General features: G+C 43.9%; 1 protein-coding gene across 3 annotated transcripts in view; it reads left to right on the top strand.

Annotated features, from left to right (window-relative positions):
* AKAP11 (A-kinase anchoring protein 11) overlaps window positions 1-25,890 on the top strand; it is a 229,971-nt gene that overhangs the window by 181,857 nt on the left and 22,224 nt on the right. For all 3 annotated transcript variants that reach the window (XM_086935024.1, XM_086935025.1, XM_086935023.1), the window contains one exon: window positions 23,193-23,347. In XM_086935024.1, coding sequence (XP_086791150.1) covers window positions 23,193-23,347 — 155 coding nt within the window. The remainder of the gene's footprint in view (window positions 1-23,192; window positions 23,348-25,890) is intronic.

Here is a 25,890-nt window from a genome sequence, read left to right as displayed (position 1 = left end):
AAAATATGAAATTAGAAGACGGATACACATTATGCAAAAGCACATTCACAAACACCCATTACACGAACGGTAAAAAAAAAAAGTGCTTACCCAATAATGAAAAGACTGCCTTTAGTGACCACAATCCCGTCAATCTGGAGGTGCAGTTAGATTTTGGTGGAGGAAGAGGCCCACAAGACTCATTGACGTTGGATTTGGGACCCTTGAGAGTAAATGATCAGGGTAGGAGGCTGAGGTGGTCAAGGGTGGTCCCTGAAGAATTTTATGACGACTTCTTTAGGAAGACTGACGATCATCTGGCTACCTGTCTTGACTCGTCCGCCCATAGCACTGCAATAATGGAGGCCTATGCTGCTATCTGTCAGCAGGTTGCCGATGACCTGAGGGTAAAAAAAGGGAAACCATCAGCTAAGGTGGTAAGGTGGTTCGACAAAAACTGTTCACAAGCCCACAGCGCCCTACTTAAGGAGCTAAAGCGCAAACCAAGAAATAAAGAAGTAGTCCGGGCCTTAAGGAAAGAGTATAAAAGGTTAATTGAGGCTCGGAAGAAAGAAATTAAGGAAGAGGCTTGGGAAAAACTCCTCTCTGTTGAGGTGTTGCGCGACAGTAGTAAATTCTGGTCTACTGTCAATCATCCATTCTTCTCGGAGGATGGTAACTCGGCGCTTGACTGTGTCATCCCTGATGAAAAATGGTTAACACACTTCAGGGGGATTTATGAGTTGGACTCTTGCTCACTGGGACAGGAATATACTCCTAACCTTGCAGGAACACCTATTATCTTTGGAAAGACTGAGGTTGAAAAGGCCATACGGGACATGTCAAAAAACAAAGCACCAGGCCCTGACGGGGTGCCAGCTGACTTTTATGGCCATTTCCCTCAATTCTGGGCTGGAATTTTATGTAATGTATTTAATGCTATAATTGCTGGCAGGGTCCCTGATTCCTGGCTGACTTCAGTCATTGTGCCGGTGTTCAAAAAGGGGGACAGAGGGGACCCCACCTGTTACCGCCCCATCTCCCTGATAGACTCATCTGTGAAGATTTTGGGAAGGGTCGTGTTAGGGAGACTTAGGGAGTGGTTAGACGGCAGGGGGGTCTTGTCTGACTTCCAATATGCTTTTAGGAATAACAGAAGTACTCTGGATCAGTGCTTAAATCTCCAGCTCTTGATTGGCAAGTATACGGTAGCCAAGGAGGTGTCCTTATTCTTGGGATTTATGGACCTCTCCTCGGCATTCGACTTAGTCAATCGGTCAAAACTGTGGACCATCTTAACAGAAATTGGTATTGACCCTGCATTAGTAGACTTTCTAGCGGTTCTTCATTCTGATTTATCCGCAACAGTTAGAGTAAATCAAGAAGGAAGGGTCACAAGTCATTTTAGCTCTAGGAGGGGCGTGACACAGGGCTGCATTTTGGCCCCCCTATTATTCACCCTGTATATTAATGCCTTGGGGGGGTGCCTTAAGCAAGCGACTAAGGATGTGCCGCATATAGGGGACTCTTTGATACCGGTCCTCCTCTATGCGGACGACGCGGTCCTGCTTGCAAGGACTAGAAATGGGCTTCAAAGACTATTGGACTCTTTTGGAGAGTTCATGGAGTCCCTGGATCTAAAAGTCAACATCAAAAAGTCACATGTCATGGTGGTGGGTAAACATTGTGGATCTCGAACAAAGAAAACTTTTCTTTGTAATAACATAGCTATTTCTAGGGTCCCAATGTTTACATACCTAGGGGTTTTATTTGACCAAAGGGGGTCATGGAGACCTCAACAGCTCCAAAAAAGTAATGTACTCACTAGGTCATCCTCTGCTGTTTTGGCATTTGCAAAAAAATTGGGAGCTAAACCAATTAAGGCTCTTCTTAACATCTACAAATCCAAATGTCTTGCAATCGCGTCATATGGTTCCTGTATCTGGGGATATACTGCCCACACTAAAATTCAAACATGTGAAAACAAGTTCCTAAGAGCATTGCTGGGTCTTCCACATTCCTCACCTACCTTCTCAGTGCATACTGAGTTAGGAGTAGGATATGTGACGGACCAGCTCAGACTGGCACCTCTCATTTGCTGGGCTAAGACCTGGCTTAATCAGGAAATATCATTAAACCACCAAATCCTGACGGGCTGTATTGCATTAGATAGGGCGATTGCTATCCCCTGGTTGTTGTATATTAAAACCATGTTTACGCAATTAGGACGCCCTGAGATTTATACCACCCCCAACTGCATTACCAAAGAGGACGTTGGGTGGATAAAGGTACACTTCCTGAATATGCTCAGTATGGAAAGAGAGGAGCAGGAGCTTAAGAAAGTTTCTGTAAGGGCAAATTTTTTACTACTAACATCCCCCTCAACTGAACCTTACTTGATTATTGTGAACCGCCCTTTCCATAGACAGCTTTTAACGAGGTTTCGCTTTAATATGATATATTTAACTCTGGGTGAATTCCCATCCTGGGGCAAGCCGGAAGACTGTAACCCTTGTAAATGTGACAATTTTTCAAATCAGGATACGTTGCACTTTTTCATGTTTTGTGACTTTTACAAAGAAATGAGAGACAAATATCTGTTGCCGTTGCTGAGAGAGGCCGGCTTTATACAAGTCAGACCAGCTCTCTTATACTTACAAATGTTAAGTTGTCCTCGGGTCATGTTTTGTGTTGCGAGCTTTCTGGTGGCCGCTGTTCGGAAAAAGAAAACTTTAGTCTTCCCTTGTTTACCTAGCACTTAGCACTTTGAATACATATGACGAGAGCAGGCCTCCCAGATCCATTAAGTGATGAAATGTGTATTATGCCCTTATGGAATACCTGTAGTGTAAATAATGTTTTTAGTTTGTTTTTTAATGAAACTGTGTTTTACGTAAACGGACATCTGAAAGTGCTGTGATTTTTGTACATTTTACTTACACTGTACTTAACTATGTGTATATATTTGTATATATGTATATATGTTCATTATTGTCTTTTTATGATTTTTAATAATCGAAATAAAATGCTTTGACTGACTGACTGACTGAAAAGACTCCGTGTACTTCTGCAAGTAAAAGATCCGTCCGGGTGGGCGGGCCAAAAGGAGACAGGGCAGTAACAAGGAGGGACCAAAAAGCCTCACTCCCAATGTAAAGCCAGGGGTTTACCATGCGCGATGACGCAAGCCAATGGAAAGAAGGGGCAGAGCCTAGACTCCACTTCGGAAATTGGCTTGATTACAAGAAGCCTCGCAGAGCGTGCAGCGCATGCGTGCTGCAACGCTAAGCGAGACCTAAAAATTTGCTTGACAGTGCCAGACTGGCCTGGAGTCTCTCCCGTTGCAAAATATACAAATATAGTAATACAATTGGTAAGCTGTTCTACTGCTTGGCTCAAAAAGAAGTTGGCGTTCAGATTGTCCCCTCCTTGCGGGTGGCAGATGACTGTATAGTTGCAGGCCTCCTTAAAATAGTGGCAAGTTTTAACAAGTCGATCCAGCCATGACCCATCCAAAACCTTAGCAGATGCCCCCTCATTCTCTGGGCTTGATGATATCGCCCCTTTCAGTGTTGGAGCTTGCTGACCTGGAACTGCCAATTACCATGGAGGAAAAGTAAAGGGTTATATCTGCCTCTCCATCCGGAAAATACCAGGCCCCAATGACTTCCCCATAGAATTTTACAAAATGTTTTCTTCCCTTCTGACAACCAATCTACTGAACCTATTTGTCGAAGTGAAACAAACTAGTACACTGCCACATGACCTTCAACATGAAACTACAATCCTTAAGGCTCATACATCCCAGAGGAATGTGCCATTTACTGGCATAGCTCTTTGCTTAATGTGGAGGTTAAAATCCTGGCTAGGGTTCTGGCCACTAGACTGTTGCTGTTGGATTTATGTCAGGTAGGTACATGAGGCGCTTCCTTCGTGAAGTCTAGGTGACTCTGACCCACCTAAATGTCGACCATGATCCAATGGTGTTGCTTTTGATAGCTGCTTTTGATACAGTACACTGGCTGTTACTGTTGTTGAGCCGAATTAATATTGGTCCTCGATTTACAGCACTGGTCTCTGCTCCTTACTCACCTCCACGAGCACAGGTCTGAGTGAATGGGGGCCTGTCTTCCTCCTTCCATCTAAAGCATTTGATTTGAGCCTTTGGAGGAGTGGTTCTGAAAAGATGCACCAATATCAGGCTTCCAGTGGTGAATGGCTATAATAATATTAATTCACATTTGTAAAGCGCACAATCATCCGTAAGGGTCTCTAGGGGCTGGGGGCCGTTGGGAAGATTAAGCAAGCTATTGCCCAGAGTCACATAGTGCTGGGCTAATCTACCGTCGCAAAAGTATGCAAACACCGCTCATCATGTTAAAAAATAAGCAACAATTTGTCAGAAGTCATAGCCTGACATTTGACCTCAGTCTTTGAAGCACAGCAAATCTGACTAGATAAACACAATTTTAAAGGCATTTTATTTATTGCTTGGACCTCGCTGCTCACCAAAAATCTGTTTCCAGTCCACCCGTCGTCTCGACTCACATTTTGGGACACAATCTCTATATGTACAATATGGTTCTATTTCTTCAGCCCCTGCAGAGGTACTTTCTGTGTATGACTCATATTCTTCAATTATAGGCCACACTTCCAGACTGTCCGTCAGCTGAGCAAATCCACATATGTGCACTTTACTGGTCCTAAGCCACCCAGCGTCTCAGCCACAAGATTTCCCATACAGGAGGGAGGACTTCCACTCCCTTGTCACCCACATAACAGGAGACCAGAAGGCATCATGGGGCTTAAATATTCAGTCTCTTCCACGATGTACACGTGCAGACCTTGACTCCTGGTGGAACTTACTGCTTACTGTGTTGGGTAGAGTAGCTTTGTATAACGTGGTTGTCCTTCCCTGTTTCCTTTATACTCTGTAGAAGTATCAGTTTCTTTTTCCACGCTCCTTTTTTCCGGAAATGCAATCTCTGGCCACTAGATTCCTTTGGGTAGGGAAAACTCTTAAGAGTATCCCATGTTCAGCATTCTCCCCAAATGTACGATAGTAGATTGGGGGTTTCTGACCTTGCATGATACCATTGGGACTTTCAGGTGGTCCCGATTGGGGACTAGTTATTTGAGGATAGACATGACCCTGCCTGGATCCTGGAGCTGGAAACGCATGAAAAGCCTGGACCACTGGGTCAGCTATATGAGGGCCGCTAGCCCTATTACAGGATACTCAACTACCGCTGCTGTCCTGGTATGCAGAACTATCTCATCTCATTTCATCACTTTGTTCTGTATTTTGATTCTCGTGAATCTCAAACTTTCTGTTATTGCCAGCTCCGCCATTCTCTTGATACTTACTTTGAGGTCCTGGCTGCTGTCCCTGAGTACAACCCATTGGAAACTAATTTGGTGGTGGTGCCACTAGGTTGCTTGGGTATATCTTTTATGTGCAGATCCCTCCTGCTTAATACCATCTACCTCCTGTTGAAACTTAGGTCAGCCTGGAGGGTGGCCAATATGGCCATCCGAGTACTGACCATCCCTTCTAATCTGCATCAACAGTTCTTGGTGAACTTTTAATCACATGGTTTGGGAGTGTTCACAGATCATACCATCGTAACAGAAAGGTCATGGCGCATTAGCATCAATCCTGGATGCTCCCACTCAGATCCAAGAGTGGCCCTCCTGGGGATCGAGGACAGATGGTCAAACTGTGAGGTGGGATTCTAAGTGTCAAAAAAGATATTGCCCAATATTGGGAGAGGGCGTTTTCTCCACCCTTCTCGGGTTGCGCAGAATGGATGTACTGCTCTGCAGCTAAAAAATGTATTTGTTAATGGGGGGGATGCTCTGCGAATCACCTGAAAATTTGGGGTGCCAGGTTCTTCAACCCCTGGGGTATATGTGACACTAAATAGTTGTCATGGTAACATGCTCGAATCTCCCTTCTGGCATCGCTGTTATCTATTAACTTTCTTTTTTATTTGTGCATGTCTGGATTTTTCCGCTTCCATGTTATTAAGGTTATATCCAACCCTTTTTAACATTTGCGCAGGCATGGAAGCTTAACCATAATCAGTTACATTTGTACTATGCTGTTAATATTCCTCACATCTAATTGCACTTTATTATAATATGATGTTGCCTCTACATGCCAGTCTAATTGTTTTTAAACACTAATTCTATTGATTTGTTTACTCTCAAATTGCTAATATGGTAGTGCTGTCATATATTATGCTTTTTTACATATTGTATATGCTGTTAATATTCTTCACATCTAATTTCACCTTATTATAATATGATGCTGCTTCTACATGCCAATCCAATTGTTTTTAAACATTAATTTTATTGGTTTGTTCACTTGCAAATTGCTAATGTGGTAGTGCTGTCGTATGTTATGCTTTTTTACATATTGTATATATTTGTAATTTTTCTTATCAAATTTGTGTTCTAGCTAGCCTTAGGCACCGCGGATTTAAATAATATTTAAATATGAATCTATATGAGAATTTTTAATAGGAGTTGTATTTCTGTTGGTGATGATTGAACTATGCTTTTATGGATCTTTGTATCCGAATAAAGATTATTGAACTTGAATTTAGGTTATGTGTAGTTGCTTTCATGTACTGTTTGATACAAAAATACCAATAAACGGATTTATAAAGGGAAAAAAAAGAAATGGTTATATAACAATGTATCTAATCTTGTGTGGTGTCTGTAGAAATTGCCACGGTTAATCTATGTTTTTTGGCAGTGTTTTACTGGCGTAAGGATGTGGTGCTTCCCAAACACATGTTTTGCAGCACCTTTACAGCACCTTTAGGCCTTTCTTAAGAATAACAATGTCTTTACATAATTTCTTTCTTCCTAAATACCTTTGTCCCTTTATTGTTAATGTTTTTATTTATTTATGTGTTAGTACAGCGCTAGAATCGACTCCCGAAGGAGTATCTCTGCACTTAGTTAGCCAACTGGAGTATAGACACTGCTTCACATTAGTGCGCTGAAGGAATAGGATATTTAAAACAGGAAGGTCTTCAGTAATTTCCTAAAAATTAGGTAGTTAGAGCAACATCTCAAGTTAAAAGGAAGTTTATTCCATAGACGGGGGCCCAGGGACGAAAGGGCTTTACCGCCCAATCTCTCCTTTCTGATGAACAGACTCTGTAGCAAAAATTGGTTGCTAGAACGGAGGGTGCGTACAGGTTTATAGAGGATAAACATTTCAGCCAGATACATGGGGTCTGAACCAAAAATGCTTTTATGAATAACACAACAGATTTTGAATTTAATCCGTTGTCGGATTGGCAACCAATGAAGTTTTTCCCAAAGAGGACGTGAGGGAGTTCTGGGCGGGGCATTAAGAACCAGTCTTGCTGCGGTGTTCTGAGTCACCTGTAGTCTGCTCAGCAAGTTGTAATTCGTTGATATAAGGAGTCCATTACAGTAGTCCAGGCGACTAAGTATTAGAGCCTGGACAAGGGTTTTTCTGGAGGGGTCTGGCAGAAAAGGGAACACACGTCTCAGAAGTCCAATTACGTGAAAACATGAACCCGCTGTTTGGTTGACGTATTCCTTTAAGGACAGTCCTTGGTCCAGCTGAACCCCTAAGTTCTTCACCGTCTGCTTAGGACTGGGGACAGGGCCCAGATCAAGTGGGGCCTCCCCGAATAGCATGACCTCGGTCTTCCCCACATTGCATTGTAGGAAATTCGAGGCCATCCAACGGGAGACCGCCCTCATGCCTTAGAGAATTAGTGCTTGACAGCAGGAGTTAGAGACTGAAATGGGAATAATAGCGGAGTGTCGTCAGCATACGACACCGGAATAAATCCATAGGATCTCATTAGGTCAGCTAGGGGGGCCACATATATGTTGAAAAGAGTGGGGCTCAAGCACGAGCCTTGTGGCACCCCCTTGGTGAGCTCCATAGACGTGGAACGAAAGGAGCCTTCGCTGACACTTTGTGATCTATCTGAGAGAAAGCTCTTCAACCAGGACAGAGCCAATCCCTCAACCCCAACCTCCTGCAAGCGGCTGAGCAAGATATTGTGTGATATTGTGTTGAATGCTGGTAACAGGTCCAATAGCACCAGAATCATGGAGCTCCCTCTAACCTGTGACATTCTGATGGTATCAGTCACAGAGAGGAGCGTTGATTCTGTGCTATAATTGGGCCTGGATCCAGTTTGGGAGTGGTCTAAACCTCCCGACAGCTCGATGAAATTCGACAGATGGGTATTGATGTATTTCTCCATCATCTTGCTCAGGTAGGGTAAGAGGGATATGGGGCGGAGGTTATGAAGGTCTGTCCATGGTAGAAATGAATTCTTATGAATAGGATTTACAACAGCTTTCTTCCATTCCTATGGTACCTGACCTTCGTCAAGAGAGAGATTCATCAGGGTCCGGATCATAGGGCAGAGTATATTGGCCAGAGAGATGATAGTTTTGGCAGGCAAAAGATCTAGAGGAGATCCTGTTTTAATTTGACCCATCAGAGTATGAATATCAGTCTGACTAACTTCAGGAAAAGCAGTGAGCATTGGGGAGTCACAAATCGGGGGATGAGAGGATGTTATAGATGCACTACTCTTAGTTTGTGGCCTGGATGATTTTCTCGTATATTATCTCTATTTTATTTTTTTAAATGACAGCGATGTCATCACACAGTGCCTGTGAGGAAACATCTGCACTTTTGCAGGCCGCATGTTTAATAAAGGCTTGTAAGATCCGGTATAGTGCTTTGGGAGAGTTACCGGCTTCCGCCAACTGAGAGGCGAGATGAGTTTTCCGAGCCAATCTTATATTTTTATGATACGTTGTCAAAGCATCAAAATAACATTTTTTGTTTTCTTCAGAATGCGTTTTCCTCCAAGCTTTTTCTAATTTTCTACAGGCTTGTTTCTCGGCCCTTAATTGGTCAATCTAGTTGTCTTTGGATTGGAACTTGTTTCCAGGTTGAGGATCACTCTTAATTCTAAAAAACTACAGCAAACCTTTTCTGCACTAGGTTACATGTAAGAAAACATTTTCTTCCTTGATTTGATAGTCTGTTTGTTGTGTGCATAGCAATGACCTCGTTTGACTCATGTGAGGACTTAGTATAGGCCCAGTTTTGGTCTTTGGTCTGACAGTTGTACACGGATACAGTGGCAGAGGTAAGGGTGGACAGTAAGACCTCACTCACGTTCAAACTGAGAAGGGGGACTAGGAGCGGCTGCCACCTGTCACCTTTCGTATTTGCCTTGAACGGTAGTGCCCCTGGCCTGTTGTATCAGGAGTAGTCAGAGGTGAAATGATTTTGATATTAAACGGGAAGGAAAGATAAGGCATCCTCTCATATTTGACTGCCAAATAATTCCATTTCCACACTTATGGAAGCATTTGCCAAGTTCTGAAATAACTTTGGATACAAATTAACAGGCAGATGCAAATAGTGTTTCTGATTAAATCTTGGTAACAAGAAAGGATGAGCTTGTCTAGATTGAAAGTTAGAGACAATGGCTTCCAATGCCTGGGAATTGAGCTCGCGAACACAATGTAGTTCCTATTCCAAAGCTTAAACCAGTCAGAAAGTAATGCAAAAAGTCAGAGGCAGGTCCCTGGACGGCATTGGTGTTTGAAAGAACTGCACTCCCCAAATTTTCACAGCTGCGCTTCGTTTATGTGCTTCAAAACGCACCATTTATCAAGCAGATGTCTTTAAGGAAATAGATGGGGGCTGAGTATAGCACCTTCTTGTATCCAGAACAAAAATGTGGACTCCAAGGGACACCGCAAGCTGCAAGAAGCCTTGTTTTCATAAGTGACCAAATGACAGTGCCAACTGGACATTGCTAGTGATCTCTGCTGAGGGACTCCTGGCCTCTGTGGTCCTGAGATCCTTAAAGGTGACTCAGAGGAACTTCTCCAGTAACTTTGAAAAGCTGAGACTTTGAAAATGTTTGGACCTCCAAGACCTTCGGAGCCCTCTCTCTCTCTCGCCCTCTCTCTCTCTCTCTCTCTCTCTCTCTCTCTCTCTCTATCGCCCTCTCTCTCTCTCTCTCTATCGCCCTCTCTCTCTCTCTCTATCGCCCTCTCTCTCTCTATCGCTCTCTCTCTCTATCGCCCTCTCTCTCTCCATCGCTCTCTCTCTCTCGCCCTCTCTCTCTCTCTCTCTCTCTCTCCCTCTCTATCGCCCTCTCTCTCTATTGCACTCTCTCTCTATCGCACTCTCTCTATCACACTCTCTCTATCGCGCACTCTCTCTCTCTTTCTATCGCACTCTCTCTATCGCACTCTCTCTCTCTATCGCACTCTCTCTCTCTGTCTATCACACTCTCTCTATCTATCATTCGCCCTCTCTCTCTATCGCTCTATCTATTGTGCTCTCTATCGTTTGCTCTCTCTATCGCTCTCTCTATCGCTCTCTATCTATCGCGCTCTCTATCTATCGCACTCTCTCTCTATCTATCGCACTCTCTCTCTATCGCACTCTCTCTATCTATCGCACTCTCTCTATCTATCGCACTCTCTCTATCTATCGCACTCTCTCTCTATCGTTTGCTCTCTCTCTCTATCGTGCTCTCTCTCTATCTATCTCACTCTATCGCACTCTCTCTCTCTCTATCGCACTCACTCACTCTATCGCACTCACTCACTCTATCTGGCGCACTCACTCACTCTATCTATCGCACTCACTCTATCGCATCACCACAGCATCATTCAGCACCACCACATCATCACTCAGGGGTACCAGAACATCACTATGCACTGCCACAGCATCACTGATTTGCCACAGCATCACTCAGCGCCACCATTCAACAACAACTGGTTCAAATATGTTCTCTCCATGTTTCAAGCTTTATTACAAATGTCACAAAAAGATTTTAATATTTCACTTCTGTTCTTGGATTTTCGTCACAATAAAATACACTGAACATAATCTTCACAAAGGTATTTACAAAACTTTAAGCTAAATTACAATAACTTTTATTTTAGTATTAATTATTTAAAAAAAATAAAAGCCATTGTTATTTGTAATAGCAATACATCTAAGTCACGTAAATACAGCACATATTGCATTACAAATGCTATAGGTGTCACACTTACAGAAGTTAAAACTATTGGCATTGTAAATGACAAAGCTATTAAATTCGCTATTTTCAAAACCAACACAGAAATAAAAAATGTGTCATTTACAATACCAATAGCTCAAACTTTCCTAATGCGAGACCTATTGCATTGCAAATGCTTGTTGAAATGGTAATTCATATAGCAGTTGTGGAGTTTATGAGCATTGCAAATATTAGGTGTTACAATAACTGCTAACATTGAACTGGCACTTAATTAACCTACCATGGAAGAATGAAAACTTAAGTGCGTGTTCTGGGATTCACACTTGTGACCTACAATTCATGTCAGTTGTCAATGGCGAGTGTTAATGCTGTACACTACTCTTAGTCATCAAATGTGGACTTAGTTACTTAGATTTGTTGCGTACACCTACGTGGTATGAGCGTGTTTGCTCTGAGGAATAGTCATCTATACAACACGACAGTTGCCCAAATCAGATGGAAACAGGAATATTTATAGCATGCGCTTGACAGCAAAGTGGACTGGAAATAATGTGAGGGTGGACGAAGTTTGTTGCCTTGGAATAGCAATAAGAGTCAACCGTGTTTGTTTACAGCACTACAATTAAGACTGCTAACATACTGGTGTTGTTGAGTAAAGTGGGCATTTACTACATAGGAAGGGTTGTTTCAGTTCATTGATTGCCTGGTGGATGACGCTAAGCACCTTGAAGATAATCCGCTCGTGGCCGGGGAGCCAGTGCATTGTTGACTGAGTTAGTGGTGCGTGTTCTTTATGACCTAGTGGTAAAGGCTGCTATATTTTATATGGTTTTGAAGTGTTGCCCCATTATACATTCACATGCTCTGCATCATCTCGCCATCAGATAGTTGAAAAAGCATATTGTGTACAGTAATAATGGATTTGGGTACTAGCAATAGGTGTTGTCAGAATCGCTCATGAAGATGTCGAACTGAAGTCCACAGTGTGGCACGCTGTAGACGCCATCTTTAGATTGTATTTTCTGCTGTCAGGCTTACATGGTGGGATAGAAAAACTGAAGAAACCTCTTGGTAATTGCCAGTGATGGGGAAATCTTCAAACGAGGGGTCCAACACTTGAGAGTACATTTCTTTCTCGACTGATGACACTTATGTAATGGAACACCTTCCCTACTAGATGATTTTGGCAGTGCCTTCGGTAATTTGCTGCAAAAGAAGGGCATGTAGGATTACCTCGTTTTTTTAGGTCGAGCAGACCTAACCCTCAATGCGTGAGCATTGAGGTGTCTGCTTCAGACCTATTGTGGCCCGTATTTAGGAATGTGGACAGCTACCAGACGCGCGCTTTGACGAGGTCAGATTTCACCTCGGGAGCGAGCGTCTGGTAGCTGCGCATGCGCGAAGCAAATCCCTTGCTCTCACACACACAGGCAGCCCCCACCCCTCTGCATGCACGCACACACACACACACAGGCGCGCGCATGCACACGCAGGCATACGACACACATACATTTTTTTAAGACAAGGGGAACCCAACGGATAGCTAAGAGCCATGGGTATAACTTTGTTATAGAGAGACAATGGAACTTAGCTTATTCAACATATACACAATATAGAGTATAGGAACTCAATGGAAGCTATACAATTCAGGTTGTCCTGGCCCAGCCGGGGCAGGAGTTTATTACCAAAAAACAATGTCAGATATACAATACAATTTTACAAGACACAAGCCTGTGCCGTACTGACAAGAAAGGAGGAAATAGATATAGGGTGAAGAAGAGGGTGATTTTCAGGCAAGGAAAGAGAGCAAAGACAGGGCACTGCGAAAAGATGCAAAGATTGCTAGCAGTGTCGCCTGGAGTGGAATGTACACAAAATTTTTGAGAATATTTCAAGTGTCAACCCACTCTTGGGTGTCGACGTTTCGATCCCTAAAAGCTCTAATAGATGCACGGGATCATCATCAGGACTTATTTAAGTAGCAAAACATGCCTGAAATGAGCAAAGCCTGTTTAGAGAAAAGGAACAAAAGGAAACAAAGTTTTTTTAAAAAAAATACTTAGCCATCAAAGAATTCATAAAGAACTAACTGCCCATATTGTAGTTACATTCGAAATCGCGGTGCGTGACCCAGTGCATGGTGTTTTGTGTTGACTAAAAAGATTATAACATACAAAGCTAAACAATGCATATTGTCATAACTTCCGGAATCGCAGTGGCATGCGTGAGGTTCATACCATTCTGGGGCTCCGTGGTGATTGTGAGCCTAGTCTAAGTCTGTTTGGCAATGCCAAGTGCCCTTGTCTATAGTTTAGCAGATCCGTGAAGGGGATAAGGTCAGACGGGTAGTGAGTCTAAGGAAGCCTTCCAGTTCAGAGTCTATTGGAAAATACCAACTCTACAAACCAATGGGACAATTGGGACAGAAAACAGTGTTTAACGTACCATATGGTTGAGCTTACACATACGATTCTCTGGGGTTCAATGGTTGTCTCAATATGATCGTATTAAAACTTCAACGTCAGTCTGAAGGTGGCTGCACTATGATCAAGGAATCAAATAGGGATTTAGAACCGGGAAGTTTCAAAAAGCCAGTGAGCATATCCCATGTGGGGAAGAGGTAGTTACCTTCTATGTCACGTGCTAGCGTCGGATTCAAAAGTATACAAACATCAATGGTACCATACTTTGTGTCAGTGTTCCCGACTCCTTTCTGGGGAATAAAGAGGAGACTCGGCTTACTTAAAAATTGCATGGTGGTGGCCAAAACCGTGATTTAATCTAGGACATGCGCAGGTTACTTACGAATTTTGAGTTTCCAGGCTTGCTTCGCCCTGGGCTTCAGCAATGTGGATAACGGGCACTGAAAAAGGAATACCGAATCAGCATGCGCGGAATAAATGTCGCGCCCGGTTCGGTAATAGGAGACAGAGCTTGCCACTGGGCACGGGCGTTCAACTTACTTGGTCATGATATGCCAGCCGCCTCTCCCAGGGGTGCTCGGACGATGCCGGTTACAGAATGGAGGCATGTCCGCGGGAATGGTTTGTAAGACAGGCTCCGATCACGTGATGTGAGCGGAAGGCGTCATTTTGGGTCGGCAACTACGTTAAGGTGTCGGCCATCTTTGAGTGGAGGGCTATGGATGCACATTATAGGGTTTGCAGGAGCACTACTGCTAAGATTAAGGCATTGTGTAGACAATCATAGAGTAATGTCTACAGGGATTATTGTGAACCTATTTGGAACAATTCAGATGATAGTGACATATGTGCAATCAAAGTGACAATTGTGCATAAGTGAAAAGTGACTAATAATATTAAACATAATAATTCTCAATCATCAGCTCCAGATGCCTTGATGAGTTCAGAAATACTCATCATCACATCAAGTTTATAAAGTCTTTAGTGGGACCAACCGGGTCTCGTTGAGCATCCCGATTTTGTTTTCAGAATCTCTTAGGATACCCAGAGTTTTCTTGGACCAGAAGTTTCCTCAGAGCAATGTTGTCCAATCCTCATTCCGATTCAAACCTGAGTGGATCGTATTGAATTGGATGATAGATTTTAGTTCTTCCCTGTTGAGCAGTTGTTGTAAGTTACCACCTCTTTGTGGTAATTTGACAGTTTTGAGGATGGTCCATTTCAAGTCGTCTGCTGAGTGGTTCATATTTGTGAAATGTTCAACCAAAGGAGCGTTCAGGGTTCCACAACGTATGCGGCTCCGATGTTGGCTAATTCTGGTCTTGATTTTCTGGGTCGTTTGTCCCACATAAAGTAAAGGACATGGACATACAATAGCATAGATCACATTACAGGTGTTGCAGTTTGTGAAATCTTTTAAGTGATTCGTGATGTTATTGTGGCTGAAAGTGCGCCCCTCAAGTGTCAGATCGCAGACAATACAGCTCCCACATTTCACATGTCCCCTCAAGGCTGGCAACCCCCAATTAGAATCTATTGTGCTCTTTAAAGGTGGTGCTGGTAGGGCTGCACGGACAAGGTGGTCTTTGATGTTTCGACTCTTCTTGAAAGCAAACAATGGTTTGTCAAAATTTAGTGTCCCTGAGTTAAGGGTTGGCCAGTGACGTAGAATTGTTTTTCTTATTTTGTTTGAAATTGGGGAGAAGGTTGTTACGCAGGCTATTCTTTCTGAATTTAGCTTTGTTTTGGGTTGGAGTAGCACATCTCTTGGGCAGTACCATGCTCGTTTTGATGCTTTTCTCACTATCCTACTCGGGTAGCCTCTTGTTTTAAGTTTCGCGCATAGTATACCTGCTTCTCTAAAATAATCCTTCTTTGAGGAACAATTTCTCCTAATTCGAAGGAACTGCGAGTAAGGGAGAGAGTCTTTGAGGGCTTTGGGATGATTACTATCATACCTCAGTAAAGTATTTCTTTCAGTCGGTTTCCTGTAAAGGCGAGTCAATAATTCGCCGTCCTCGTGGTAAATTGTGAGGTCAAGAAATGCTATCTCAGTTCTGTGATGCGTAAGAGTGAATTGCAAGTTGTCACAGTTGTTGTTCAACCAGTGTAAGAAGGAATTAAGAATATCACTGTCACCATTCCAGACAAGAAAAATGTCATCTATATAGCGTCGCCAGCAATCGATACTCGTTCTGAATGGATTAGTGTCAGCAAGGATTGTGCCAGTCTCTAATGCGTCCATGTACAGAATAGCTAAGTGAGGAGCAAAAATAGCTCCCATGGAGGTACCTTTGATCTGTTGGAAGAATACCCCATCGAAGACAAAGAAGTTTTTAGTGAGACAGAGTTCCAGCAGCTGTAGTATAAAAAATGTGGGTACCCTGTGTGGACGAGGTCTAGAGTCAAGTGTCCTCTCGATAACCCGTAGAGCCGCTACCTGAGGTATATTGGTATAGAGCGACTCTACGTCTAGTGTGCAAAGTGTTTGAGTACTGGGGTCAAAGGGTTGATGCTCAACCAGATTAATCATTTGCATGCTGTCACGAACGTAACAACATGTAGAAGGCACAAAGTCCTTAATGAAGTAGTCAACATAGGACCCTAATGGTTCCAAAATAGAGCCGCACGCCGAGACTATCGGTCGGCCTGGTGGGTTCTCAGTATTCTTAGGGATTTTTGGGAGGGTGTATATAACCGGCAGTCTAGGACATTTGACATTGAGGAAATTGTATTCCTTCTTGCTGAGAAAGCCCTCATCTCTGGCCTCTGTGGTAATTTTCTTGATCAGGCTTTGGATTTCCTGTGTAGGATTACGGCCCAATCTCAAGTAATGTTCCTTATTATTTAGCTGGCGATTAATCTCATTCTTATATGTGTCAATATTCTGTAACACGATACCTCCTCCTTTATCTGCGCTCTTAATAATCAGATCCGTCTTGGATTTAAGCGAATCTATTGCATCTTTCTCCACCTTGGGTATGTTATATGGAATGAACAGTTTCTTTTTCTCAAGGATCTCAACTTCCCTGAGAATCAATTTCTCAAATGTGATGATTTCTGGAGGAATCATGCTCGCCGTTGGTAAAAAGGTTGAGGGCGGTGAAAAAGGAGTGTTTCGAACAGGATCAGGTGTAGGGTGCAATTGAAAAAATGCTTTTAGACGAACCAGTCTAAAAAAACGCAACAACTCAGTTTGCAATTCCATGTAATTTGGGCGCACCGTCGGGACAAAAGACAATCCTTTCTTTAGTAATTCTAATTCAGAGTGTTGGAGGATATGGTTTGGCAGATTAAAGATAGGTAAGGTCTCAGTCAGATTAGGTGTTGTGGTCAGGACCATTGGTAAAAATTGTTGCGGGTCCTCCGCTCCCCTGGGGCATTGAACCATTTCCTGGTTTTCTTGGCCTTGCCTCTCTGGGGGGTGCCTTGCTGACCTCTGGCTAAAAAATTATTGTTGCTTTGTGCTCCTCCTCGACCCCTTCTTGGGTTACTTCCTCCCTCACCTGGATCTGAGTTGTCAGATGAGTCCTCTGAGGTATCTGAAAAACCCACTATGTTTTGTCGTTTATTAAAACGACCCCAAGGTCTGTTATGGGGGTTGAAATAAGGCCTATTAGTGTAAAAGTCTTTATTCAGATATGGGTATGTAGACTCAGCACTATAGTTCTTAATGTCTTTTTTGATTTTGTTGGATTTTTTGTTCTGTTCAATGCGGTGATATTCAGCCACCGTTTTGTCTACCTGTTCTAACAACTTTTTACATTCGGCCGTGGGGTCAGAGTCGTTAATTTGTTTCAGGAGGTCAGAGATCTCTATCTCAAGGGCCTTTAATGTCTCCGAGGCGATGTCAATTCCAAGTGCTAACCACTGTCTTGAGCAAGTGGTACCAATATGGCTAAAATTCGTAATGTATTTAGGGTTGTCCGTAAATATCCCTGGGATATTGCGAACCTGCAATCCTACTGGAATTACCCCAGATTTAAGATAATCCGTGAGCATCAACACCATCAATTGAAGTCTGACCTGTTTTTTCTTGAGCTTCTCTAATTGCTCTGGTAAACTGGATACAACAGTTTCTGGGGCATCTGGATTTTCAGAGAGAAGGGAAGGTAATGTGCATAAGTGTTTAATGTGATCTACAGTGTACAAGAGGGCATGGTCTGACATCTCTTAAGGCTCGGAAAAAAAGATTTTTAGATTTCTATTAGAGCTTTTAGGGATCGAAACGTCGACACCCAAGAGTGGGTTGACACTTGAAATATTCTCAAAAATTTTGTGTACATTCCACTCCAGGCGACACTGCTAGCAATCTTTGCATCTTTTCGCAGTGCCCTGTCTTTGCTCTCTTTCCTTGCCTGAAAATCACCCTCTTCTTCACCCTATATCTATTTCCTCCTTTCTTGTCAGTACGGCACAGGCTTGTGTCTTGTAAAATTGTATTGTATATCTGACATTGTTTTTTGGTAATAAACTCCTGCCCCGGCTGGGCCAGGACAACCTGAATTGTATAGCTTCCATTGAGTTCCTATACTCTATATTGTGTATATGTTGAATAAGCTAAGTTCCATTGTCTCTCTATTACGACACACATACAGGCACACTATCCCCTACCTCGCATTCTCTCTCAATCACACACAGTCACGCATGCGCACACACATTCCATCGCGCACACACACGCGCGCACACACTCCCCCACCCCTCCCAGGCATACACACAGGCACGCACGCACTTCACTTCAGCCCCGGGCCCCACTCACCGATTGCGCTCTTCCGGCGGGCTCCTCACGGCGCGGCGCGTCTCGTCTCTTCTTCTCAATCAGGCTCGCGGACCTCGGGAGGCGGGACTTCTGGCCGGCCGCGACCGGATTCGTCGGCCAGCCAAGAGCTTCCGGGTCGCCGCGGCCAGCGCGGCGGCACTCCTTAATGTGAACGTGTTCTTTTAAAGTAGCTATTTCCTTCCTTCCCCATTTGAAGTTGGACCTGGAAGCAGTGAGTAGTATAGGTAGATGATGTTTCAATCGGTCTCGAATTCATCTGAGAGGGGTGTTATTGCACAGGAGTCCCTTTAAAATATTAGGTTGCTACTGCAGTGGACGACGCCAAGTCTGTACAGATAGCTATTTCAGAGAACACGATGTTTCTTCATAGTTAACGTTATTGAAATAACGGAGAGCGACGCGCGTGGAATGCGATTAACTGAACTCGGTGGACACTCTTGTTGGTAAAGTTGGGAGCGCTCGGGAAGAAGACCCGGCTTCGTGCGCTGTGTATAAAACCAACTATTCTACGAAGTTTGAAAGTGCCTAAAGACAGTTCTTCATGTGTACAAATGAAGGAATGCCGGGTGCAGAAGGGTTCCGTGGAGCCCCCGCAGGCCGGGCCCAATGCCTGCGTTGCCGATCAACAGGCCGCTGCCTAGTGTTGATTCCACCTTGCATGACCTCACGCCCTGCCTTTTGATTTCACTTTTGTGGGTTCTTTTTCACCCCTTCTATCGTCTTGTGTCACTGCTTCCCTGCCTTTCCCTTTCTGCCTCTCTCTTGCTGTGGGTCCAAGTGTGGTGATGAATATGTCACAGGCTCCACAGTGAGTGCGGAGGCCCACCATCCGCAAACAAGATGCGCAAGTTTCCTAGATGGCATGCACTCGTTCTTCCGCAGTGTTTTGGGGCCCCTGTGCGGCGCTAGCAGGGAACAGGGTTTAGATGTGCCAGGAGTATCCCTTGTGCTACGACACGCGCTCCGCTGCCACCTACTGGTTCATCCATGATTGTTTAGGGCTTGTAATGTGTAACAAGCGCCCGGGGTCCAGGTTCTATGAGCAGCGCACCGCAAACGAGAGAAGACAAATAAAACAAGCATAAAAGGTCAGAGGCATACAGTAGACGAGCATGGGGGTGAAATGAGCGGTAACCACAGCCAAGTGGGGTGAGGGGGCAGCGCAGAGTCCTCACAAAAGGACATAGGGCAGTCTTGGCAAATGCGCAGTGGAAGGGGAAAACTGATCCATCACTGGACTTATTATGTTTGAAAAATGTCCATTCCCTAAATCTCATTTGAGCCCAACCCAAAGCCATTGTTATTTGTAATATCAATACATCTAAGTCACATAAATACAACACATATTGCATTACGAATGCTATCGGTGTCACATTTGCGAAAGTTAAAACTATTGGCATTGTAAATGACAAAGCTATTAATTTAGCTATTTTCAAAACCAACACAAATACAAAATATGTCATTTACAATACCAATAGCTCAAACTTTCCTAATGCGAGACCTATTGCATTGCAAATGCTTGTTTTTTATTACAGTGCTTTCTTTTTTTGTTTGCATCAATTTACTGGCTAGAAATAACAGCAATGTACTCAAATGTACTCATGTTCCAGAATGTTGTTGAATGGATGCAATTATGCTGCTAAAGCACAACAGTGACCACAAAAACATATCCTATTCCTAAAGGATTAAGATGTTAAAAATCATGAAAGTTCATGGAAAAGAGTAGCCAATTGCATGTTTATATAGCTGGGAATGAGAAGGCTCTTCTTCCAGTTCTGTAACAACGTATACCTGGATATTAGGCATAAAGGCCAAAGCAGACGAAACGGTTTGAAAGGTGCATAGTACTTCAGTTACTGAGAAAGTATGGGCCTATTTCAAGTGTTATGTGCATTTGGACAATCATTTGAAAAGGAAGCACTTGTGACTTGGAAGATGATGTTGGGAAGATAGATAAGCAAAAAGATGTGAACTCTGGATTGAAAAGCCTAAAACAGTAGAGAATCTTTGTTGCAGCTGTGTAGTCCTACTTTGTGAAAGACCCAAGCTTATGTCCTTGCTAGCGTCCAGACAAGTGAACATTATAGATTGTTTCTAATTTTCTGCTAAACATAGCTGAGTATTGATAGGATTGAACAAACGGCCTCTAGACTAAAACACAGAGGATGCAATTTCAACTGTTTAGAGCACAATGAATAGATGTTGATCACCAATAATCCCCACACTTTGTGTCTTAGCCGCATAAATAGATGGATTTCCCACTGTGGGGTCCAAAAGGTGCCTGATCAGAGTGAGTTGGTACTGCTATAGCCATTTGTACCTTTTTCTATACTGAGTTTTAAATAATCCGCTTTCATCCGTGTCAATGTTAAGTAGATTGCTCAGGCAATGAAGTTTCAAGTTGGATGGCAGAGAGTTTAGGCGAAGCACAATCTATTTGCTATCTACTACCTGAAGAACTAAAAATCAGTGGGCTCCATCCAGATGGGAACATGAAGATTACATGGAGTATGGCTGATTGAAGAGCTATGATATCCTGAAGAAGGAGCAGAAAGGAGAGATTGCTACTGCTTGAGCTCTTATCAGCCAGTAAGGATTTCACCCAACCTCAATGTTGCAGAAACATAGAGCAGGACCAGTCCAGCTTCGTCAAGAATAAGAAACAGATTGTCAAAACCTCAACATCAAAAACAGATTTGGAAATTGACGTTATTAGTGTATCTAATCTGTGTTCCATTGCAGTCAGCTCATTTGAGCATAGCTCCCGGACTACCACAAGCATTAATTGTCATTGGCACCTGTGCTTCTTGGTACTATTTTTTACCTAAAACTTTAAAAATTCATATCTGTACCCCATTAGTGTTTGTTTGAATTTTGGTGAATTTTGTTTACTAACTTTACTCTATCTTTCTAGTTCGTTTTGGGATTTTTATTGTGTTGCATTTAAACTTTATTACTGTTTTGGTACTGCATAAATACTTTAGACATTGCCCTAACTTTTTTTTTTAATTGGTTTATTACCAGGCTTGCAACATGTATAAAAAAAAAACCAAGGCTGGGGTACAATAATACAATCCTCGCATATGTTGATGACCGCCAAATTTTGTGTATAATTGAGGGAATATCAAGAACAAAGGAACCGCCTCGTCCCAGGCTCTTGAACCAATATGTATCATACAATTGTCAGAGCAATAAGAAAGGACCATGTGAGCACATATGGGTGGTAGTCCATAAGAGGTAGTTCCAAGTCCAACAAGTCCGGGCCAGACCTAGGAAAAAATATATTGTATATAAGAGCAAGACGAATCACTCTACAGGGTTGCTCAATAAAAACACAGTTAGTGGAGCCCATGAATCTTTGGGTCGTGAGGCCTCCGGTAACTCCTCTGCATACACCTCTAGTTGTTCCCTACAGTGTATTAAATCTTTGATCCATTTCTTTACAGTGGGCGTGTATTTCGCACCCCAACATTGTGCCACAACATGCTTAGCCAACAGGGTCAAAACAGTGACAAATCTCCTATTGCATGGTTTGAGATATTTCACACTTCCTAGCAGGCACACCTCAGGCTCGCCCCACACACTCTCCAGCACAACATCCGAGAGCACACTCGCAATCCTGGCCCAGAACGCAGCTATCCAATCACACTGGCACGCTAGGTGTAAAAAATCTGCATCAGCCTGCCCGCACCGTACACAATCAGCTCTGACCCGCCGGCCGAATCAGTGTAACTGCACTGGGGTGTAATACAACTGGTGCAAAAATTTTAAATTAATGATACCCAAATTATAGTTCACCGTGAGGCGACCAGTCAACTCGCAGCAATATTTCCAGTTATCTAGCGATAACTCAGACCCCAGCGTAGTGTTCCATTTGAGATATGAAGGGTGATCCCCCTGTTCACCGCTCACGCTGTGACGCATAATACAGCCTAGTGATCAGGCCCTTGCGTTCCATCCCAGCCAGCACCGCCTGCAGTACCTTCAATGTTTGTGGTTCAGTGGGATAATTAGGATAAACGGGTCTGACCGCCTGCCGCACTCTCACGTAAGTAAATCCCAGCATCAACCCACCTGTACATTCTGGAGTGAGCGGAACTGACCACCTTCGTACAGGTCTCCCATTCGTGTAACACCTGCTTTCGCCAGCACAGGGTGCTCCTGGGCTGCCGATATGTCTGGATGTGCAGCAATAGCGAGCTTCGGGTCGTACAGGTAATCGAGCTGCGCCCTCTGGGCAAGGCAGCGCACTGGACCGGGCTGACACATTGCCCTAACTTAATCCTGTCTGCATTGTGCTGTAGCTACTGAAGGGTTGAGCTCAGTTTAATTTAGTGACTTTGATAGTTCACCCTGATAAGGGTTGTGATTATTCCCACCCCTCTCTCCCAATTTGTATTTTTATACCATCACTTGTAAAAGTCCAAATTAAATTATATGATTATAAAGGTGATGTTCAGGCAGTAACCCTCTTTTGTTCTGAATCAAAACATTTAACAGATTACCCAGAAAAGCTGAAGTAAGAACACATTAATGTAAATCAGTCTGATATAGGCACTTGTAGTACCTGTTTCATGTTGAAAAAAGAAAGAAAATTTTCTGTCTAGTAAAACATAACATACCGTCTTGACTGTTTAAAGTCTGACTTCTGTAAGTTCTTATTGTGAACGGCCATGGTTAGACAAATAACATAACATAACTGAATCAAATGCATGCATCTTAAATTGTGATAAGCTGGCAGGATATTAGTAAGTGAAGCAATGAAACCTCTTCCTGTACATGAGGGCAATTACATACTTATTGAAAAGTGCCTGGTTGCAACTGCATTTTTGAGCTAATAAAGTTAAACTTATACTATATAAGGATTTACGAGAATCCGTTGGAATTCAAACTTGAATGAATATCACATTGATCTGGCTGTTTTTATGCTTTTAAATTTAGTTCACAGTGGAAGAATGTTGCTGATAAAGAACATTGATATGGAATCCAGCACAGTGGACCCACAACTTAGGATAGCACTGCAGTGGGCTGTTGCTTCTGAGTTTGCGGTGTCTGAACTGCGTTTCCAAGACAGCATCAAAAGAGAATTTGTGACTGTGAGTACTGCATTATGTCATCGATTTTATGGTTGTAATTTCGTTTTAGCTACAGGTTTTGCTGAACTTAAGGATTATCTGGCTAAATTAGACAAAGTATAAATGATCCAAATGTATAAGGCACTGACTGAGAGTGGGTATTACAAAGATGAAAATACATTTTCTGATGGTTGTAGTTGTGCTAGAAGTCTGATTTTGTCTATATCATCTGAGTTCTACTCTTCTGCATTGCACTGTCTGTGTTTCTTATCTCCATTACAAATCATTCTCTCAAAACACATATATTTGGAGGACAGTCCTGTTGTAAGTTGTGGACTGAGACAATTTTTTAACTTTGAGCCACATTAGGCAGAAGCTGGAGCCCTTAGAATGTTAAGAAACTCCCACTCTCTTCTACATATTGTTTAGGTCTCACCTAACTCAGTACATGTATTGTCTGTTGCAAGAATTTGTCATTTACTTGCTTCTTATTTGTCAGCTCCTGTAGAATGTCCTTCCTCTGGTGGTGTTCCTTCTTCAGGAGCATGGATGCATTACTTGTGTCCATCCACTGTTCATTCTTAAGGTGCTACTTATTTCTCTTTGTTTAAGCACTCTACTAGTGTGTGTATGTTTTCCAGCGGTCTCCCTCGTGTACTCCTTCTTTCCTCAGTTGTCATTCTTGTTTCCTCTCGCCAACTTTCCCTTGCCCCATCAGCCCCTTTTCTGTTTACTCTCCCAGCCCCTCCCACCTGCCCTCTGTTATCAGTTTGGTTCCCCACTCCTTCCCAACCACCCTCCATTCTCTACGTGATTCTCTACCTTGCCATCGTCCATTGTCAGCTTCTCATCCCCTCCCACTCGACCTCCATTGTCAGGTTGCAGCCCCATATGCTCCTGCGCACCGTCCATTTCTCAGCTTGTTGCCCCATCACCTTCCACCCACTCTCCATTGTCCGCTTGTTGTCCTATCCCCTTCCACCCACCCTCCATTGTCTGCTTGTTTTGTCCCCTACACACTCCCTTCATTGTCAGCATGCTGCCCTATCCACTCACCCAACCTCCATTGTAAAGCTTGCTGCACCATCCCCTCCGGTCCATCCTACATTGCTAACTTACTGCACCATCCACTCCTTCCACCCTCTACCGTCCGCTTGCTGCCCCAGTCTGGCCCACCCGCTCTCCATTATCGGCTTGCTATCCCAGCTCCTCTCACTCACTCTCTGATATCAGCTTGCTGCCCCAGCCCTTCCCGCCCTTTGATGTCAGCTTGCTTCTTCATCCCCTTCCACCTGCTTGCTGTTGTTAAACTTGCAGTCCCATTCCCTCCCGCTCACCCTCTGTTGTCAGTTTGCTGCACAATAAACCTCTGCCCACCCTCTGTTGTCAGCTTGCTGCTCAATCAACTCCTGCCCATCCTCTGTCATCTTGCTGCCCCATCTCTTCCCACCTGCCCCAGCCGCTCCAATCTGCTCTCTGATTTGAGCTTTCTGCCCCTCCCACCTGCCCTCCCGTTCCTTCCGCATCCATTTTCAGCCTCCTGCCCCACTCCTCAACCTCCCTTTTTTGTCAGATTGCTGCCCAAGCCGCTTACAACCACCCTCAGTTGCCACCTTGCTATCCCATCCACACCCACTGGCCCCCTTTTGTCAGCTTCTTTACCACCGACTCGGTCCTACCCTCCATTAGTAGCCTGGTGACCTTCTTGTCCTCCCACCGTTATCAGTCTGGTGAGCTTTCGGCCCTCCCTCCGTTGTTAGCTTGGTTCCCCTTCCACCGGCTCTCTGTTGTCAATGTGGTGCCCAGCCCTTCCTGCTCATTGTCTGTGGCAGCTTGCTCCCCTAGCCTATCCCGGCCATCCTTTGTCATAAGCTTTTCTCCCAGCCTCTCCCGCTTACCCTCTGTGATAAGATTGCCTTCCCAGTCCCTCAAGCCAACCTTCTTTTGTCAGCTTGCAACCCTATCCTCTCAGCTTCCATTGTCATCTTGCATCTCCACCCGTGCCACACACCCTCGGATTTCAGCCCTAGCCCCTCCCACCTGCACTCCTTTGTCAGCTTGGTACCCCAAAAACCTCCCTTCATTGTCAGCTTGCTGTCCCATCATCCATTATCAGCTTGTTGCATTATCCTTTTCTGCTGGCCCTCCATTTTCAGCTTGTTCTCCAGCCCCTTCTGCCCACCCTCCATTGTCAGCCTGCTTCCCCAACCCCTCCCGAAAACACTCTGTTATCAGCCTCTCCTGCCTGTCATTGTCAGCTTGCTTCCTCATCGCCTCCCACCTGCCATTGTCTGCTGACTCTCCTTCTTCATTGTCAGTTTGCTGTTACTGTTGTCAGTTTGGTGCTCCATCCCCTCCCCTCCTATCAGTTGTCGGCTTGGTGGCCCATCCCCTCCCACCAACCCTCCATTGTCATCTCAATCTCTCCCCGCCCTTTTTCTTATCAACGTGCTTCCCCAGCCCCTTTCAACCACCCTCAGTTGTCCGTTTGCTTCCACAGGCCCTGCCACTATCTCTCTATTGTCCTTTTGACTCCCCAGCCCCTCCTATCCATGTCAGTTGTC

The sequence above is a fragment of the Lissotriton vulgaris genome, chromosome 8, assembly GCF_964263255.1.
Source record: "Lissotriton vulgaris chromosome 8, aLisVul1.2, whole genome shotgun sequence".
In the NCBI taxonomy this organism is placed as follows: domain Eukaryota; kingdom Metazoa; phylum Chordata; class Amphibia; order Caudata; family Salamandridae; genus Lissotriton; species Lissotriton vulgaris.
Note: the sequence above shows the minus strand (reverse complement) of the source record. Positions and strands in the feature narration are given on the sequence as shown.